The sequence below is a fragment of the Trachypithecus francoisi genome, unplaced genomic scaffold, assembly GCF_009764315.1.
Source record: "Trachypithecus francoisi isolate TF-2019V2 unplaced genomic scaffold, Tfra_2.0 Lachesis_group16, whole genome shotgun sequence".
Lineage (NCBI taxonomy): Eukaryota > Metazoa > Chordata > Mammalia > Primates > Cercopithecidae > Trachypithecus > Trachypithecus francoisi.
The window spans coordinates 11,896,581-11,917,644 of NW_022681461.1; the positions used below are offsets into that span (position 1 = coordinate 11,896,581).

Here is a 21,064-nt window from a genome sequence, read left to right on the forward strand (position 1 = left end):
AAAAAGGTAGTGCAATTTATTTATAATGTGAATATAGGTTTTATATCCCTTGCCCTTACTTAGGAAATTATTTGTTGCAGAGACAATATCTGCATATCATTGGGACTTTTGCAATATTCAAGAAAATTTACATTTTTAGGAAAATAGCTCCAAGATTGAATATAAACTCAAAGAATCAAAAGCAGCATGAGACCAATACAATGAAACAAGTACTTGAGTGATAATGTCCTTAAAATATTTATTTGGGCTGGGTGTGGTGGCATGTGCCTATGGTTTCAACTCTTTGGGAGGCTGATGTGGGAGGTTTGCTTCAGCCCAGAAGTTTGATCATCCTGGGCAGCATATAGTGAGACCCTGTCTCTTATCAATAAATAAACGAAATTATTTTAAAAAATATGCATTTGAAGTAACTTGATTTGATGTGTTTCACATTGATCATTTTTTCAATTCCGTAATTTTCTCACTGTTACATACATAACATTAACAATTACAAATGGAACCTCCCAGAGTTGGTCTCAGCCTTATTTTGATGCATCTAAAAATAGGGTTAGGTGTGTAATCCCAGCACTTTGGGAGACCGAGGTGGGGGGATCAGGAGGTCAGGAGATCAAGACCATCCTGGCTAACGCGGTGAAATCCCATCTCTACTAAGAATACAAAGCAATGAGCTGGGCGTGTTTGCGGGCGCCTGTAGTCCCAGCTACTCAGGAGACCGAGGCAGGAGAATGGCGTGAATCCGGAGGCGGAGCTTGCAGTGAGCAGAGATCGCGCCGCGGCACTCCAGTCTGGGCGACAGAGCCAGGCTCAGTCTCAAAAAAAAAAAAAAAAAAAAAAGGAAAGGGTTAGGTAGGGAAGATACATTTACCCCTCTAAGTGTCTTTATTTAACATTCTTCTGCTTTGCAGTGTAGTATCTTAAATTGCTCATTAGTAGCTTGCTTTCTTTCATTTGCATCCCACCACCCTCAGATTTTCCAAACCCAAAATGTAGTCAAATGGTAGAGCTGCCCTCTGGTGTTCACCCTCTGACTCTCAACGTTATTGTCAACCAGCAGTCTTACAAATTTTAGAACTGAGTTGGGAAGTAGCTTAGAATATAATTTTGTTCCACTTTCCTTCCGTAGATAAAAATAAATTGATTTAACTGTTTATTTCCATTTATTTGCCTTTAAAAAATTTATCCATCATTTGGAAAAGCATGATTTTCACAAAGGAATCACTAAGACGCAAGTCGTTGTTTTATAGTGGTAAATTTATTTTAATTGGTGTAATTAATTTTAACTGGTCAGGGTTACTGGCAAAGCAAGCTCTTAATATTAGGACCTGTGTTCTATTCAGTGTGTTTTGTATGTTTGTGAGTTGTTTTATGTTGAATATTTTGAATAGATGTTTTATTAACTGTTGAAAAAAATAGATAACCTTTTAAAAGAAAAATAATGAAAAACAAAATGATCAGTTATTAAATTTTAGAATGTTGGTTTCTGTGAATGTAAATTTCTCTCTAATCTGGGTTACAGAAATTTTTAAAAAGATGTGTTTGCTCTCTAGTATACAGATTGTGGTGACTTATATACCGTTTCTCACCAAAAAGAACAAGATCAAGATCACTGAATGTACAAGTTAAGCCTAAAAGAGCAGTTCTCAAACTTTTTGGCTTTAGACCCTTTTTCTCTTATAAATTAATGATACTCCAAAAAACTTTTGTTCATGCGGATTATTTTATCTGTTGATAGTTATCATATAACAAATTAAAACCCATAATTTATCATATTACAAATATTTATCAATTCATTTAAAAATAATAAACCCATTGCATAACATACAATGTTTTTGCATTAAAAATAACTATGCTTTCCTAAACAAAATAGATTTGGTAAGAAGAGTGGCATATTTTATTACATTTTTGCAGATCTTATTAATGTGTGGCTTAATAGAAAACAGATTCTCTTATCTGCTTCTGAGTTTACATGTTATATGTAAATATATATAAATGTACTTTTTTTGTGTGTATTGTATTGTTGAAGGATACAAAGAAGACATATCTGGGTTTGCACAGAAGTATATAGTAAAGGAAGGAGTGCTTTAGTAGCCTTTTTAGATTGTTGTCCTTTGATTTATGGTGGAGAAAAATAAAATTGTGTGTTCACTATTTGGAGAAAAGCAGTAAAAATGTGATCAAAGCAAAAATAATAGTTAAAATGCAGAACAAACAGTTTTAAATGAAAATGTGCTTTGGAAATAAAGCCATATTATTTGAAATTCAAATTGAAATTGATATTCCTTGATATTACACTAAAACTTGGTAAGTGGTAGTGTCTGAAAGGTTAGTTATAATGTGGAATCTGAAACCACATTAGTGAACTTTTGTACTCTGTTACATTAAAATCTGTTGTTGGTCTGTCTTGCACTTAAAATAGTTCTTTTACCCATGTCTGATTTTGTAACACCATGCATTGGTCATTCGGTGCTGATTTAGTTATGCAAATCTTGTAAATGTTGATTGATACTTTTTTTTTTTTGAGATGGAGTCTTGCTCTATCACCCAGGCTGGAGTCCAGTGGCACAATCTCAGCTCACTGCAGCCTACATCTCCTGAGTTCAAGCGATTCTCCTGCCTCAGCCTCCCAAGTAGCTGGGATTACAAACGTGCCTCCACGCCTGGCTAAGTTTGGTATTTTTACAATACCAAACAGGGTTTCACTGTGTTGACCAGGCTGGTCTCGAACTCTTGACCTCAAGTGATCTGCCCACCTTGGCCTCCCAAAAGTGTTGGAATTACAGGCATGAGCCACTGCGCCGAACTGGGTTGACACATTTTTTTACACAATATTAAAAAATTATATTTGTTAATATCACCATTGATTTTATGAGAAAATTCTTTAAATATTGAGACACTGTCAAGGTCATTATGGTAGATTAGTGTTTTCCAAAATTCCAATTTTTGCTTGAAAGCTCAAATTTTATCATCAGCAACAAATCTATTAGTTGTTTCCTTTGAAGTGACAGGTTCACTTTGCTTATCTCCATGAAAAGAAAATGGCAAAGGCCAGGCATGGTGGCTCGTGCTTGTAGTCCCAGCACTTTGGGAGGCCAAGGCGGATGGATCACTTGAGGTCACAAGTTCGAGACTAGCCTGGCGAACGTGGTGAAACTCCTTCTCTACTAAAAATACAAAAATTAGCTGAGTGTAATGGCTCATGCCTGTAATCCCAGCTACTCGGGAGGCTGAGGCAGGAGAATTGCTTGAACCTGGAAGGCGGAGGTTTCAGTGAGCCAAGATTGCACCATTGCACTCCAACCTGGGTGACAGAGTGAGACTCTGTCTCAAAAAAAAAAAAAAAAAAGAAAAAGAAAAAGAAAATGTCTGGCAAAATATCCCACTCTGAATAATCATTGTTTGTCCATCGTGTTTTTGAAGTAAAAATGATGTTCTGTGGAAAAAAGTGGCTGGTTTAGCTTGTCATTCAGACAGTTGCATGTATTTTCTTCCCAGATAACCATCATATTTCAATATGCAGCGGAAATGTTTTTATGCACACAGAATATTAAGATGATGTACACTCATGGGTAAAGCTGGCATTCTCTTTAAACTACAAATTCATGGTGAATTTGTGAAAATAGTCAGTGAAAACGGTCAGTGAAAAATGCACTGACTATTAGAACAGTTTGGTGTCACTACCCTCATTTTGCTGCAATGCCAACTCTTTACCTGTCATTGCCTTTGGACCATCAGTGCAAATGTCAACACAATGTCAAAGGTAAATAATATGTTAGTATTTTTATGAAAATTGTCTTTGGCCTTGCACATTTTCTGAAAGGGTTTCAGGTACCCTTAGTGGTTTTTTTTTTTTTTTTTTTTTTTGGTAGCTCTGTTTTATTTTCTGTGGTAACAAACATCTAAGAATCAGATAAAACAAGGGGCCCCTGAGCACCCAAGGGCCAGGCCAGTACAGGCTGCCCATGAGGCCCTCACAGGAAAGCAACTGTGTCAGTTTTCCTGGTTTTGATATTGTCCTATAGTTATGTGATATGTAACCATTGGGGAAACTGAGTGAAGGTTACAAAGGACCAGTCTACTATTTTTGCAACTTCCTGTGAATCTATAATTACTTCAGAATAAAAAGTTAAAAAAATTATTGTGTGGAAATGGATTATTGGACACAAGAAGGGAAGCAGACTAGTCACGAGGTTGTGAGAGATGATAATTGCTTGGATGTGGGTAGTAATAGTAGAAATGGAGAGAAGTGAATGGATTTGAGGTGTTTTAGAGATACAGCTTGTATTGCGTTGCAGTGTGGAAAAGGGAGTCTAGACACTTATGCTGAGCAACTGAATTCATGTGAATTTGAGAAGGTTAAGATTGGAAGAGGAGTAGGTTGAGAGGAGGAACAGAAGTTTTATATTGGGCTCGTTAGGTTGGTGAAGCTATCAGAGGTTGAGGCTGCTGTTGAACGTAGGAACCAAGTAGCATACAGATAATAATTACAGCTGTGGGATTAGATGGGATCACTCAAGACAAAAGTGTAGTGAGTGAAGAGAAGTGGCCTGGGACAGAGCTGCTGGGGGAGACGTCAGTGTCTAGAGGTGTGTCAGAGGGGATCTCAAAGAAGGGGCGAGAGGAGGAAAATCAGGCGAGTATAGTCATTGAATCCCAAAGAAGAAAGTGTGTTAAGAGGAGATAAGGCCGGGCGCAGTGGCTCAAGCCTGTAATCCCAGCACTTTGGGAAGCCGAGACGGGCGGATCATGAGGTCAGGAGATCGAGACCATCCTGGCTAACACGGTGAAACCCCGTCTCTACTAAAAAATACAAAACACTAGCCAGGCAAGGTGGCGGGCGCCTGTAGTCCCAGCTACTCAGGAGGCTGAAGCAGGAGAATGGCGTGAACCCAGGAGGTGGAGTTTGCAGTGAGCCGAGATCGTGCCACTGTACTCCAGCCTGGGCGACAGAGCGAGACTCTGTCTCAAAAAAAAAAAAAAGAAAAGAGGAGGTAACTGGTTTGTATGGTGCAGAGATGTGAATATGTTGGGATTAGAAGTGACCACAGGAGGCTTTTGGGAGATCTCAAGAGTTCAGAAGGCAACCTGGTGGTTTGAAAAGTGAACAATACGTGGGGAAATGGAGAGAGCAGTACATACTTCTCTTTGGAGGAATATCAGAGAAACCGCTGGTAGGAGCTCCTAGATCATACTTGTGCACCTACAAATCTGATTAATTGAAGGGGAAAGATAGATGAAGGATCAGAGAAAGTATAATTGAAAGAGAAAGCAAGTACTTTGAGAATGAAAGGGACTGGGAGCAAGTGTATGAGTGGATTGTTCTTTGAATCTCAATGTACCAGCCAAATAGAGCCCGTTAAAAGTGAGAACATGTAACTCTTCCGCTCAGAAATTTCCCATCTCACTCATTGTAAAAGCCAAAGTTCTTAAAATGGCCTACAGGCCTCTAAGCAATCTGCTATTTTTCTCTGTTCTCTCCCATGCCTACACCCAGCTCTGACCTTGTTCCTCACTGTCTCCTCCAGCCACACTGGCCACCTCATTGTTCATAGAACATAGCAGGTTTACTCCTGCCTGGGGGTCTTGGAGCTTGCGCCTCTGTTTTTCTGGACAGCTCCTTTTGCCGGTGTCTGCATGGCTTACTCACTTACTTCTTTCAGGCCTTTTCTTAAATGGTACTTTTTCAGTGGTCTTCTCTGACCATGCTGTCTAAAATTGTCTCTCTCTCCCTGCACTTTTTATTCCCCCAATGTGCTTTTTCTCCATAGTACTTCCCATCACCTAACATATAAAATGTACATATTTGCTTATTTGACTTGTTTCTCACTGAAGGGGTGGCCTGCCCCTCCACACCTGTGGGTGTTTCTCGTTAGGTGGAACGAGAGACTTGAGAAAAGAAATAAGACACAGAGACAAAGTATAGAGAAAGAAAAGTGGGGCCCAGGGGACCGGCGCTCAGCTTACAAAGAGGACCCACGCCGGCACCGGTCTCTGAGTTCCCTTAGTATTTATTGATAATTATCTTTACCATCTTAAAGAAAAGGAAGTGGCAGGATAATAGGATCATTGTAGGGAAGAAATCAGCAGTAAGACATATGAACAAAAATCCCTGTAACATGAATAAGTTTAAAGGAAAATGCTGTGCCTTGAGATGCATATGCAAACATCTCCATAAACCTTTTAGCAGCATTGCTCCAGCAAGTCCCGCCTTATTCCTAAAGGCGGTTTTCTCCTTGCTCAGTAAACAAAGCACACAACGGGTTTTACACCGAGATGTTCCATTGCCCAGGGACGGGCAGGATTTTTAACCAGCAAGTACTTGCCTTCAAGTACTTGTTTAACAAAGACACATCCTGCACAGCCCAATATCCATTAAGCCTTGAGTCACCACAGCACATGTCTCTTGCAAGGATAAGGTTGGGGGTAGGGTCACAGATTAACAGCATCTCAAATACAGAACCAAATGGAGTCTCTTATGTGTACTTCCTTCTATATAGACACAGTAACAGGCTGATCTTTCTTTCTTTTCCCCACATCTCACCATAAGAATGTACACTCTGTGCGGGGTAGGAATTTTTGCTTGTTTTGTTTACACTATATTGACAATACCAAGATGAGTACCATATGTACAGTTTTTCTTTTTTTGAGATGAAGTCTTGCTCTGTCGCCCAAGCTGGAGTGCAATGGCACAATCTCAGCTCACTGCAACCTCCGCCTCATGGGTTCAAGCAATTCTCCAGTCTCAGCCTCCCAAGTAACTGGGATGACAGGCAGGTGCCACATGCCTGGCTAATTTTTTTGTATTTTTAGTAGAGATGGGGTTTCACCATGTTGGCCAGGCTGGTCTCGAACTGACCTCAAGCGATCCACCTGTCTTGGCCTCCCAAAGTGCTGGGATTACACGTGTGAGCCACTGCGCCTGGCTTGTGTACAAATATTTGTATGATAAATAGGAACAGGGAAGAAAGAACATAGGTGGAGGATAGGTAGGCTTAAGGATTTGGTGACAGGAAAGTGAGTGTATTCTTGTTAGATTTATACCAGTTGTGAAGCAGGGCACTAACTGAGAATGGAGTGGGATGGGAAGAAGGATTATCAGAGTTTTGAGGACAGCAGAGTAAGTGTAAAAAGTCTTTGAGAGTGGAAACGTGAACTTTCCAGGATGTGTTGTAAGGTTCTGAACAGGGTTGAGGGGATATTTGTGATTTGTGGTTTTCTGAAATAGAATGTGTTTCTCACTTAAGTCAGTAGAATTTTAATAATATTAAGCTATAGAACAGAGTAAGGAAGTGCAGTGTGTAAATGCTTACTGTTTTTAAAAGAATAGAATTGTTTTTTAAACAGTGATCATTGTAGTATTGAATTTACACCATTGATTTAGAATGTGCCCTAACATCCTACATTCTTTTTAGCCTTACCAATAATTCTAGGATCGTGGGACTCCTGGCTCAACTGGAGAAGATCAATGCTGAACCTTCAGAATCAGACACTGCCCGATATGTTACATCAAAAATTCTTCATCTGGCTCAGAGTCAAGGTAAACATTGATCTCTTCTTTGTTTTTGAAATGCTTTTTAAATTCTTTCAAAGTGGATGCTAAAAATGTTCAAGCTTCTAATGAATGGTTGATTTTCCACAAAAATTGAACTTTCAGTCTGGACCCGGTGGCTCACACCTGTAATCTCAGCACTTTGGGAGGCCGAGGTAGGCAGATCACGAAGTCAGTAGTTCGAGACCAGCCTGGCCAATATGGTGAAACCCCATCTGTACTGAAAAATACAAAAAGTAGCTGGGTGTGGTGGCATGCGCTTATAGTCCCAGCTACTTGGGAGACTGAGGCAGGAGAAACGCTGGAACCTGGGAGGCGGAGGTCTCAGCAGTAAACTGAGACCAGCCTGGGTGACAGAGCGAGACTCCGTCTCAAAAAAAAAAAAAAAGAGTCAAACTTTCTCAAATTGACTCAAGAATAGAAAACTGAATAACTCTGGAGGAAATTGATCTTCAAAGCATTGTTTCTAATAATGATTACAATTTTACTTATAGATGATTGCCACCCTCCAGTTTACAGACAGTACCGAATTCCAGTGCTATTTGATACAGATTTTTGGCAAAAAGATATCAAGTACCATAGAATATTGGTTATTATGTGGTCCTCACTTTGAAATTCATGCTCTACCATTTAGTGGTTGGGTACCTTAGGGAAATTATTGAATTTCTAGAATGTATAATAGCTATACCATCTCTGAAGTAGAGGTCACAAATATCATGAGATTGTCATGAGATTTACATGAGAAGCATATAAAAAGAATGTTTAAAATGTTCTATAAATGTCCTCTGTAATTAGACATTATTTTTATATTTTATGATGGTAATAGTACTAAATTGATTTCAAAACCTGGACGGAGTACACAAATAGTATTGACTTTGTACTTAGGAACATAATGTGAAAAGGCTCAAATAAAACATTAGGGAATTAAGTCTATACATGGAAATATGAGTATCATTGTTAAAGAACACGTTTTGCTGGGCGTGGTGGCTCACGCCTGTAATCTCAGCACTTTGGGAGGCCGAGGTGGGTGGATCACGAGGTCAGGAGATTGAGACCATCCTGGCTAACACTGTGAAACCCCATCTCTACTAAAAAATAGAAAAAATTAGCCAGGCGTGGTGACGGGCGCCTGTAGTCCCAGCTACTCGGAAGGCTGAGGCAGGAGAATGGTGTGAACCCGGAAGGTGGAGCTTGCAGTGAGCCAAGATTGCCCCACTGCACTCCAGCCTGGGCGACAGAGCAAGACTCCATCTAAAATAAAAAATAAAAAATAAAAAGAACACATTTCAGTAATGCAAGATGGTTTAATATCAGGAAATGTGTCAGTATAACATTATCTGAACAGGTCAAATAAAATCCACGTGATTATCTTAATAGATAGTAAAAAGGACTTTGGTAAGACTAAAAACTGTGCATGATTTAAATAAGAGAAAACCAGCAGCTGCTTTAATATTTAACAGTGCACATAAAAGGTATTTCTTTTAGAATTAAGGTTCAATAATTATAATCTTTATTTAATTTTTAAAAGCTTCATTATTCTGGAGGCTTAGATCATTCAAATAAGATGTTTGGCAGGCATTTACTGTTTCAAGAGCTCGGTATCTGTTAACCCTTTCTTTTGTTCATAGACACTTTTATTTATTTTGATCACTTCCTCCCATGTAGCCCATGCATTTGGGGGATAGTTGACACCACCCCATTGTTTCTCATGTAATTTAAAATACCTGTACCTTTGAATTAAGAAATCCACTGTACTGGATTCCAGGCTCTGGAAATACTGTACTTATTAACTAAGGCAACTAATGAACAAGGATGTTCATTGTATCAGTGCAAAATTAAAGGTGCCAGGTATATTTACTGCATTGTCATGTGAAATACCTCCTCCTTGAAAAAATCAAACAAAAAACCCAGCAAAAGCAAAAGAAAATGAATCCTTCAGACCTATAGATAAACACTTTTGTCCATGGCTCCTACCACTATAGACTCTTCTTTGTGTCACAACCTAGAAGCCCCTACTCCAGCATTACCACTGAAAATACTCCTAACCATACCACTGTCAGAGAATGACCCTCTTCCCACCTTTTCAGCCACCACTGGAGTCTAACTCCCGAATACTGTCCCTTGGGGTGTGTAATCTCGTGACTCTGTTTCTAGTGCCTAGAAGTAGCCAACCAACACAGTATAAGTTGGTAGTGAAAGACTGTCCCATCCTTTATAGGATAATCCAGTTAGCTACCCATTTGGGAGAAAAAGTTTGGAATTTATAGTTGAAAAAAGAAATGCAAACAACCAAGAAATGTACAGAAATTTTCTTTACTCCCTTACAGTTCAGGAACTGCTAATGAAAACAACAAAGATATCTTTCACTAGTCAGATTGACAGAAATTAGAATGACAATGTCTGGTGCTGTTGAAGGCATGGGGAGAGGGTACTATAATACTGTTGGAGGCATAGTAATTATTACAAACTTGGAGAAAATAATCTGGCAATGTGTACTAAAACAAATTGCACCTGGTATTTGACCCAGCACCTGGTATTTGATTTTTACTTTAAGAAATATATATATATGTATGTATAATTTTTATTTTTATTTATTTTATTTATTTTTGAGACAGTCTCTCTCACTCTGTTGCCCGGGCTGGATTGCAGCGGCGCAATCTTGACTCACTGCAACCTCCACCTCCCCGGTTCAAGCCATTCTTCTGTCTCAGTCCCCCGAGTAGCTGGGATTACGCCAACTAGGCATATGCCACAACACCCAGTTAATTTTTTATATTTTTGGTAGAGATGGAATTTCACCATGTTGGCAAGGCTGGTCTCCAACTCTTGACCTCAGGTGATCTGCCTGCCTCGGCCTCCCAAAGTGCTGGGATTACAGGTGTGAGCCACCGTGCCCGGCCAAGAAATATATTTTAACTGAAATAAAAATGCTAGTTAGAGAGAGTGTAGAGATAGTCATTGTGGCATTATTTTTAATGTCAAAGGTCAAGAAACAACTTAAATGTTTATCATTAAGAGAATGTGTGAATAATTTTTGATATAGCCCAACTGGAAATTTATAGTCATATTATGCAGCTGTTATGAATAATACATTATTTATGATGGGGACTCTTGTAACCCCCACACCAGGCTCACCCCAAACTAATTAAATCTTATTGTTAACGCTTTTCAGATGGTTCCAAAATTGAGAGCTACTGCTGTAGACAGGGAATGGCTAGTGTTTTCTGGGAAGGGCCAGATAGACATATTTTAGGCTTTGTGAGCCATACAGTCTCTGCCCTGTAGCACAAAAACAGCCATAGATGATACATAAAGAAACAGGCATGGCTGAGTTCCTATACTCTTTATTGTAAACACTGAAAAAAAATTATAATTGAAACATACAGTTCAAATGTGTAACTATATGCACTCTCTTGGAGGCTGAAATTTAGTATATTATGTACAGCAAGATTCTTTAGTTCATATGACTATAAATGTGTATAGTCTCATTTTTGTACAAAATATGTGTAGTCTCATTTTTTGTATAAAATAAACCATTATATTTGTATGTAATAGTTGTATGAGCCAGGCCAAAAGATAAAAGGAAGGATGCATATCAAATTGTTAGCTGTAACTATATTGATGGGATAGGAATGGAGGAGAATAAGGTAAGCTAATTTTGTTTCAGACATTTTAAAATTGTTGCAACAATCATATACTACTTATATATTTAAATGATATAAAAAACCAACCCCACAACACATTTTATTCACACTATTAACTTATAAATTTCCATAATTTGCCTCTCGTTAACTGCTTATGTACAGTGAACATGGTTCTTTCTTGCAATTTCCCTTTAGCTTTTTTCCTAGAAGCATTTATATTATCTATTTTCATGCAAATGGTTAATTTGTTGGCCCATGGTTGTTGCTAATCTTTCCTTATATAATCCTTTTAGTTTCTATAGAGTAGGGAGCATCATTCCTGATTTTGATTGTGCCCTCTCTTTTTTCTTGGTCAGCTCATTAGTTCTCAACCAGGAGTGATTGCGTTTGCCCCACTTTTTCCCCCAGGGGCATTGGCAATGTTTGGTGACATTTTTAGTTGTAAATTTTTTTTTTAGTGGGGCTTACTGGAATCTGTTGGATAGGAGCCAGAGATGTTGCTGAACATTTTGTAATATATAGATCAGCCCCCCACAAGAAAGAATTATCTGTCCCAAAATGTCAAGGAATGAGGTTCGGAAACCCTAGGCTAGCTAAAAGTTTGTCAATTTTGTTGATATTGTTAAAGAACCAACTTCTGGTTTAATTGATTTTCTCTGTTTTGTTTCATTGATTTCCTTATTTTATTTATTGCTTTCTTCCCTTCTGCTTGTTTTGAGTTTAATTTGCTCTTTCCTTGCCTTTTTTTTTTTTTTTTTTTTTTTTTTTTAATTTTGAGACAGTGTTTCATTCTTGTTGCCCAGACTGGAGTGCAATGGTAAGATCTCGGCTCACTGCAACCTCTGTCTCCTGGGTTCAAGTGATTCTCCTGCCTCAGCACCCCTGAGTAGCTGGGATTACGGGCACCTCTCACCACACCCGGCTAATTTTTTGTATTTTTAATAGAGATGGGGTTTCAACATGTCAGGCTGGTCTTGAACTCCTGACCTCAGGTGATCCACCCGCCTCAGCCTCCCACAGTGCTGGGATTACAGGCATGAGCCACTGCGCCCGGCCGCCATTTTCTTACAGTAGATGTCTAGATTATTTATTTTGAGACCTTTATTTCTACTGGAGGCATTCGAAGCCATAGATTTTTCTGTAAACATTGCTTTAGCTACATTCTACAAATTTTGATATATTGTATTTTTGTTTTAATTCAGTTGACAATATGTTCTAATTTTCTTTGTGATTTTTTTTTCTTTGACCCATAGGTTTTTTTAGAAGTGTGTTGTTTAATTTCCCAATATTTCAGGAATTCTTAAATTTCCTTCTGTTGATTTCTAATTTAATTCTGTTGTGGCCAGAGAATATACTTTGAATTATTTCAATTCTTGGAATTGTTTGAGACTTGTTTTATGACTTAGTTTATGGTTTCTCCCGAAAAGTGTTCCTTGCCTACTTGAAAAGAATGTGTATTTTGCTCTTGTTGCGCGAAGTGTTCTATGCATATCAATTAGGTCAGGTTAGTTGATAGTGTTGTTCAGATTTCTTATGCACTGTTGATTTTCTATCCAGGTGCTCTGTTAATTAGTAAGAGTTAGGTGTTAAAATATTATTAAATTGTGTATTTTTTTTTAATTTTGGCAGGTTTTGGTTAATGTATTTTGAGGCCCTGTTATTAGCTGTGTATATATTTATAGTTGTTTCATTTTCCTGATAGTTTGCCTCTTCCATCATTGTGAAATATTGCGTTTTGTCTCATAATAGTTCTAGACTTAAAGTTCATTTTGTCTAATGGTAATATCACCACTCCAGCTGCCTAATGATTACTCATTGCATATCGTACCATTTTCATTTCTTTTACTTTGAACTTGTCTGTACCTTCAAATCTAAAGTGTGTTTCTTGAAGATAACATATTGTTGGATCTTGCTTCTTAACTCGTCTGAGTGTTTTAGTGCTTCCAATTTAATGCATTTATTAATATGATTGGGTTTGCATCTGCCATTTTGCTATTTGTTTTGTTTCATGTGTTTTACATTCTTCTCATTCTTTCACTGCTTTTGTGTTATCTAACTTTAAGAAATTGTAGGTCTTTTCTTAGTGGTTCCTGAAGGATTAAAACGTGCATCTTTTTACAGTGTACTGCAGTGCACTGAATTCCAGTCAGTATCAAAACCCCCGTATGGCTTCATTTCCTTCTCACTCCTTATGCTGTTATTGATTTACATGTTATGTTTATACATATTAGAATCCCAGCAATACAGTGTTATAATTATTGCTTATACAATCTTATGCTTTATAAAGAAGTTCTAAATGAAGAGCAGGATTAAGAGCCAACAGATTGATAGTTAAAGTAACAGGGGTGGAATTAAGTTTCCTTAGAAGGAGATGTAGAGTGAGAAAGATGAGGCTTGTGTCCTGGGAACTGTGCACTTTTAGATAGGGCTCTAAAGGGGTCTTGTGAAGATAATCAAGTGCGTTCACTTGATTTTATGTCTTTGATGATTTACCCCTTTATCATTATGGAAAGTTTCTCTTTATCTCTGGTAGTGTTCTTTGTCTGAAGTTTATTTTATCTGATATTAGTATAACCCTTCAAGCTTTCCTGTGGTTGTTGTTTTGCATGATACAGTCTTTTCCGTTCTTTTACTCCCAACCTTTTTTGTGTCATTGAATCCAAAGTATGATTTCTGTAGATAGCATATAGTTGGATCTTTTTTAAAAAAATACTTAACCAGTTTGACAGTCTGAGTGTTTCATTTGAGCATTTGGTCTGTTAACATTGAATGTAGTTGTTGATTGGATTTAGGTCTGCAATTTTATTTTCTCTTTATCTTTTATGTTTTTTATTCCTTTTCTTCCTGTCCTACCCTATTTTGGATTATTTATTTTTGTTTTAGAATTTCATTTTAATTTACCTATTGGCTTTTTAGTTATACCTCTTTTCATTTTTAAGAAGTAATTTCTTTGAAGATTGCAGTAAATGTCATTAACTTTTCACAGTTTGCTTAGAATTATTATTGTTACTTCATGTAAATTTAGAATCTTAAATTTTTTCTGCCATTCTTCAGCTGTAATTGTCATATGTATCTACATCTATATACATTACAACACAATTTTTGCTTTATCCAGTCATGTATGTTTTAAAGATACTAAGAAGAAAAAAGGTAGTTTTTACATTTGCAGAGATATTTACCATTTTGGAAGCTCTGTATTATTTTCTAATGATGTGAGTTTGATCTGGTGCCATTTCTCTTTAGCCTACAGAATTTTGTCATTTCCAGTAGTTCAGATTGGCTGTGGAAGATTTTTTTTTTTTTTCTTAATCTGACAGTGAATTTATTTCACCATTTTTGAAGGATATTTTTACTGGATATAGAGTTCTGGGATGGCAGTTTCATCATTGTCATCATCTTTTAGCAGTTTAAAGTGTGCTTAAAATTGTGTTTCCACCATTTTATGGCCTCCATAATTTCAAATGAGAACTCTGTTGTCATTTGAATCTTCGTTTTCCTGAATGTTATGTGTGATTTTTTTCTAGCTGATTTCAGGATTTTTTTTTTTTTTTTTTTGGTTTTGCTTTTCAAGTTTGACTGGCTGTAGTTTTCTTCATAGTTATCCTGCTTGGAATTCACTGATATTCTTGAATCTGTAAATTTCTATCTTTAGCCAAATTTGGGACATTTTTGGTGGCTCAATTTTTTTCTCCCTTGTTTTCGCTATTTGTCTTGTGGAAGTATGATTATACATATATTAGATTTTTGGTATTTTTTCAGCTATTGTTGAGGCTTATATATTTTAAGTTTAATTCTCTGTTATTTGGGTTGGATAATTTCTATTGTTCTATTGTCAGTTTCACTGCCTCTTTCCTATGCATTCTTCCAGTTAGCTGTCTGATAATTTATTTCAGATGTTTTTTTTTTTATGCTCAAAGATGCACTTGGTTCGTTTGTTTTTGTAGTTTCTATTTCTCTGCAGTGTTTTCCCGTCTTTTCATTCATTGTGTACTTCTTTAATGTCATTTATTATAATAGCTGCTTTAAAATTCTTGTCTGTAAATCTAAATCTAACATTCAGATAATTGAAGCTGTTGAAGAAAGAATACAGCATTATGATAACTGGGAAGGATTATATTTAAAGAAGCCAAAGGAAGATGCAGTAGTCAACAGTGCTAAGTGTTAGGAAGGTTAGTTAAAATTCTTTTTGATTGGATTATTAACAAATTGATCACAACAAAAACACTTTTCAAGTGGTAGGATTAGATGGAAGATTACAGTATGTTATAATGTGAGTGGCAAATGAAATAATCACAGGGAATATAGAGTACTTGTTTGAGGAGCTTCACTGAGAAAGAAAAGAGGGAAATAGAGGGGGAGGCAGGGTAAAATAAGATTTGGTAAGTATGTGGAATAACAAAAGTGTATTTATTGGTTGAGGGGGAACAACCAATATGTTGGTAGAGGTTGAAGATAAAGGTTCATAAGAACATAGAAAGGATGGAATTCAGAACATAGATGAAGGGACATTTCTTCCTAACCTCCACTTCCCTGCTCCTCTCTGCCATTTATTGGCAGAAGGAATGCAAGACTGTCAAGGATTTTGGTACAGGAGCATATAGAGTTTGGTTGTTATTAGTAAAATGTTTTGTTAACTATTACTTTGCTTCATTTTAATGAGGAAAAATTTAGGTTCTGAGAAGTCCAGAGAATGAGAAGAAAGATTGAGGGCTGCTAGAAATGTTGGAGTAGCTACAGGCTATGGCAGGGCCCGTGGTGATGGATGTGAGCTAAGATAAGTGAAAGGAGCAGTTTTGTGTTCCCAAGTGAGGTTGGAATTCATTACTTTTATGGTATTAACAGTCTTAGATTGTGGTGTTATTTTAACTATGATGTAGGAGTAGGGAACTTAGCTTTTTGGGGTTCACTTCTGTGTCAGGGTTTGTGGTGGGAAAGTTGGTGGGGGTGGATGTGCTTGGAATCCAAGTTAAGTATGGAGGGGACTGATACTGTGGGAAAACAGTGCTACCTCGCACTGGATAAGAAGTTTCAACAAAGATGACAGTGAGGTTTATATAGTCTTTATAAAGGAAAGATGAATAGAAATGTTAGGAGGTTATGGTCCATAATTAGAAGATTAGAGGTTAAGATATCAGAGGCAGAGCAGTTTGAGGTCCTGAGAATGGCCATCCAGAATGTTGATGAATTGGAGCACAGAGGGAAGGATTTTGTTTTGAGGTCAAGAAACTATGGAACTAGGTATTTGAATGAATTTTCTACATTGACATTGAAGTCTCCCAAGATCATGGCAGAATTTGGAGTAGAGGAGAAAACTGTTAGTCTGAACACCTAATTCTCATTTAGTGTGAGGTGTAAACAAAACAGTGGTGAATGTTAACAAGGGGAGGCTGCATTATACTGTCTTCAAAGGAAGAGAGTTTTTTTACCCTTCATGGAGGTGAAATGTAATGGCTTGTTAGTGGTGATATTAATATTGAAATTAAATCAGGGGCCTTTAAAATACTACATCAAGGATACATTAGATATTTGAAACAGTGTTTTATTTTATAACTCAATATTTTTTGGTGGAGGCAGCAGGGCTGGAGAAAAAAATGACATACTTTTTAAAAAGGAGAAATTAATTTTACTGTCATTAATGAGATTTCCCTTTTTTCTAGGTAAATTTTATATTCTTTTAAGCATTAGCAATGTGGCAGCAAGGAACTGGTGAACATTATTTTAGGTCTTCATATCACTTGTGGGAGTTTCTGTTTTGAAAGATGTAAGGTTCCTATAAGTTTAACGAAGCCCATTAACTGAACCTGAGATGATGCATGATAGCGTGAGATTGTTGTTTTAAGATAAATATGACGAGTACTCTCCGGCATATTTGTTTTGTAGCTAGTCATAGGTAGTTGTTATAAATAACATTATACTATATCCTTTCTGTAGTACGTTTTTCCCTCTATTTACTCCTAACTTAGAGTAACTTAATTTTCAAGTGATGTCAGACTCATGAAGTTGAACAGGATTTGCTCAGAGCAAAAGTATGATGTTCTGAAGGCTTAGCCTGAGTTTGTTTTTTTTCCCGTGTTGATATTTTCCTTTAATCAGGGCCTCACTGCCTATTGTTCTTCTCTTAAACTCCCTTGACTATCTCCATGTGGAACATTGAATTTGGTATCAGTCCTTTGAACTTCATTGTGGAATATGTACTGTATTGAGAATGGGTTGTAGTCTGTTTTTTAAAATCTCAAAATGTGAAATAAATGGCACTGTCATTCTGTATTAGAAGAATTTCTGGCATTAGTATTCAGGTTTGACATTAAATTAAGTGCATTAAATGCTGGAAGACTATAAGTTTTGGGTTCAGAAACACAAGTGATCACCTAGTCTTTCCACTTGTTTGCTCAGTGACTTGTACAGATTTATTCTCCTTTCTGAACTTAAATCTTGAAATCCATGAAAACAGTGCTTTTTTCCCCCGAGGGTTAAAGTGAGTTATAAATGAGATAATGTACATGGAATAGTAAATGTTAGTTCCTTTTCTAAATGTTGACCTAGGATGTACTTTTCTTCTCTTGTTAATCAAAGGAGAAGAATTGTGAAGACGCTCTAGAAACCTTCCTTCACCTAATAGAAATAATTTATGCTGGTTTTTTTTTGTTGTTGTTGTTTGCTTGTTTTAACCAATCCTAACGAGAGGAAAAGGATCATTTGGGTGATCTGGTCTCCAAATTGTTTCAGAAGTAGACTTTTGTTAGTTTTGTTTATTTTTGTGTGATACGGAATTTTAAAATAGTATTAATACAGGTTGGGCATGGTGGCTCACGCCTGTAATCCCAGCACTTTGAGAAGCCGAGGCGGGTGGATCACGAGGTTGGGAGTTCAAGACCTGCCTGACCAACAGGTTGAAACCCCGTCTCTACTAAAAATACAAAAATTAGGAAAATGTGGCACATATACACCATGGAATACTATGCAGCCATAAAAAAGGATGAGTTCGTGTCCTTTGTAGGGACATGGATGCAGCTGGAAACCATCATTCTTAGCAAACTGTTGCAAGAACAGAAACCCAAATACTGCATGTTCTCACTCATAGGTGGGAATTGAACAATGAGATCACTTGGACACAGGAAGGGGAGCATCACACACTGGGTCCTATTGTGGGGAGGCAGGGGGTGAGAGATAGCATTAGGAGATATACCTAATGTAAATGACGAGTTAATGGGTGCAGCACACCAACATGGCACATGTATACATATGTAACAAACCTGCACGTTGTGCACATGTACCCTAGAACTTAAAGTATAATAAAAAAAAAAAAAAAATTCGCTGGACGTGGTGGCACACACCTGTAATCCCAGCTGCTCAGGAGGCTGAGGCAGGAGAATTGCTTAAACCCCGGAGGTGGAGGTTGTTGTGAGTGGAGATTGCGCCACTGCACTCCAGCCTGGGCGACAGAGTGAGACTCCATCTCAAAAAAAAAAAAAAAAAAGAGGTATTAATACGATCAAAACATTGGAAAATGGTAGTAGGTTTTTGTTTTCACCCATTTTGATGAACAGTTTTCTAGTTCTACTCATGAAGATGAGGCAAGACTCCTACCTTCCCTAGTTCTGGCACTTGTACTATATTATCGATTTTAAGATTCTAAATGGATGAATAGGGATCACCTAATGCATGACAGGAGCTGTGATGAAATGTGAAGAACGCTATGTTAACTGAAATCTCGAAGTCCACATACGGTAGAATTAGCAACATCAGAGGGAAGAACGTCTGTGAACCAAGTTAGAGTGTTTACTGTACCAGTGGAGACTTGTTGAATCTTTATTAGCTATATGCAACAAAACTATACATACTGTTAAAAATTTATGCTTGAGAAAAAAATTGTGTGCTACTTTTCAGAAAAAACAAGGAGAGAAATGACAGCCAAAGGTTCTACAGGAATGGAAATTCTGCTGTCAACATTAGAGGTAAATCAGTGACACACTTTAATTATATAACTACTAATGCCAAGCGATACTGAAGAACAAAAAGCCTATGTGTGTGTGTATAAATACACACAGAAACACATACACACGTACATATATACACATACACATACATGTACACATGTGTATATATGTATATATGTAACAATTTTTATTTTAGAGGTAAACCAGTGAATAGAAGTTTGTTTTAGGTTTTTAAAATACTATTTGGAATGATGGTATAAATATTCTAATATGTATTAGGTGACTATTGAAGTATATTTCCCTTATGCAATTATAATGATAACTGTAAATTATAATCCTAACATGCTATTCTAGTTGGTAATAGAAAATAAAGAATTAGCTGGAAATAAATCTTTAGCTTAAAACAAATGATTGACATTGAAAATTATCATTTATTGTTTTAACTGATATACATTTGTGATTTTACTACACATATTGGTTAACTATATTATATTGATGATAACTGAATTTCTATGCCAGTGTAAAGTTTTGGGTGGACCAACAGGATGTATTCAGAATCAGGATTCTGTATTTTGTTCAGTTGCAATGTTAAGAACAAGAAATGAATTCATGTTCTTCAATAGGAGGTCTTAGCATCATAAAGATGTCATTTCTCCCTAGACTGATCTGTTACTTCAGAGCAATCTCAATAAAAGTTACCAACATTTTTTTTCTTTTTTTTACCAAATTTTTTAACCAACATTTTACCAAATTTTTTTTCTTTTCTTTTTTTTTTGAGATGGAGTCTCACTCTGTCGCCCAAGCTGGAGTGCAGTGGCACGATCTCGGCTCAGTGCAACCTCCGCCTCCCAGCTTTGAGTGATTCTCTGCCTCAGCATCCCAAGTAGCTGGGATTATAGTGCACACCACCATGCCCGGCTAATTTTTGTAGTTTTAGGAGAGATGAGGTTTCACCATGTTGACCAGGCTGGTTTTGAACTCCTGACCTCAGGTGATCCACCTGCCTTGGCCTCCCAAAGTGCTGGGATTACGGGTGTGAGCCACTGTGCCCGGCCTAACAGTTTTGTTTTTAAAGTCCAAATGGGGAGACATAATCAGCAAAATATAAAGCACATTTCTGAGAATGAAGATAAGTGAGAAAGGACTATACCCGTTAAATATCAAAGAACATTAGATGTCTTCAGTAATTAAAATAGTTTGGAAATTATGCATGAGTAATAGATAGACTACTACTATAGTGTAACAGAATAGAAAATCCAAAAACAAAATGCATATAGGAATTTAGTATTATTTATTAAAGGTAGCATTTCAGATCAGTGAGGAATAGAGTGGTAGCTGTCTGGAAGAATATAACATTGAATCCTGACTTCCTGCATTCCACACCCAAATAAATTCCATATGAAGCAAATATTTAAGCATGGAAAATGGAATAATAATACTAGAGAAAGAGAGAGGAATTTTAAAATAACCTTACAACAAAGAAGGCTTTTTTAAGTATGAAAAAATAGAAACTATAAAAGATTGATAGATTCAACTATATTAACAAAAGGATGTGGAAAAAAACACCATGGATACTTGGAAAACTGAGGAAAAGTATTTTGGCTTATATAATTTCTTTGACATGTAAAGAATTTCTTCAGTTAAAGGCCGGGTGTGGTGGCTCAAGCCTGTAATGCCAGCTCTTTGGGAGACCCAGACAGGCAGATCACAAGGTCAGGAGATTGAGACCATCCTGACCGGTAAAACCTGGTCTCTACTAAAAAAAAAAAAAAAAAAAAAAAAAAATTAGCTGGGCGTGGTGGCGGGTGCCTGTAGTCCCAGCTACTCAGGAGGCTGAGGCAGGAGAATGGCGTGAACCCGGGAGGCGGAGCTTGCAGTGATCTGAGATCGCACCACTGCACTCCAGCCTGGGCATCAGAGAGAGACTCCATCTCAAA

The 21,064-nt window shown here is 37.2% G+C and overlaps 1 protein-coding gene across 3 annotated transcripts in view; it reads left to right on the top strand.

Moving 5' to 3' along the window:
- Positions 1-21,064, top strand: part of AGTPBP1 (ATP/GTP binding protein 1) — a 200,513-nt gene that overhangs the window by 40,855 nt on the left and 138,594 nt on the right. For all 3 annotated transcript variants that reach the window (XM_033236931.1, XM_033236928.1, XM_033236930.1), the window contains 2 exons: positions 7,410-7,534; positions 19,078-19,145. In XM_033236931.1, coding sequence (XP_033092822.1) covers positions 7,410-7,534; positions 19,078-19,145 — 193 coding nt within the window. The remainder of the gene's footprint in view (positions 1-7,409; positions 7,535-19,077; positions 19,146-21,064) is intronic.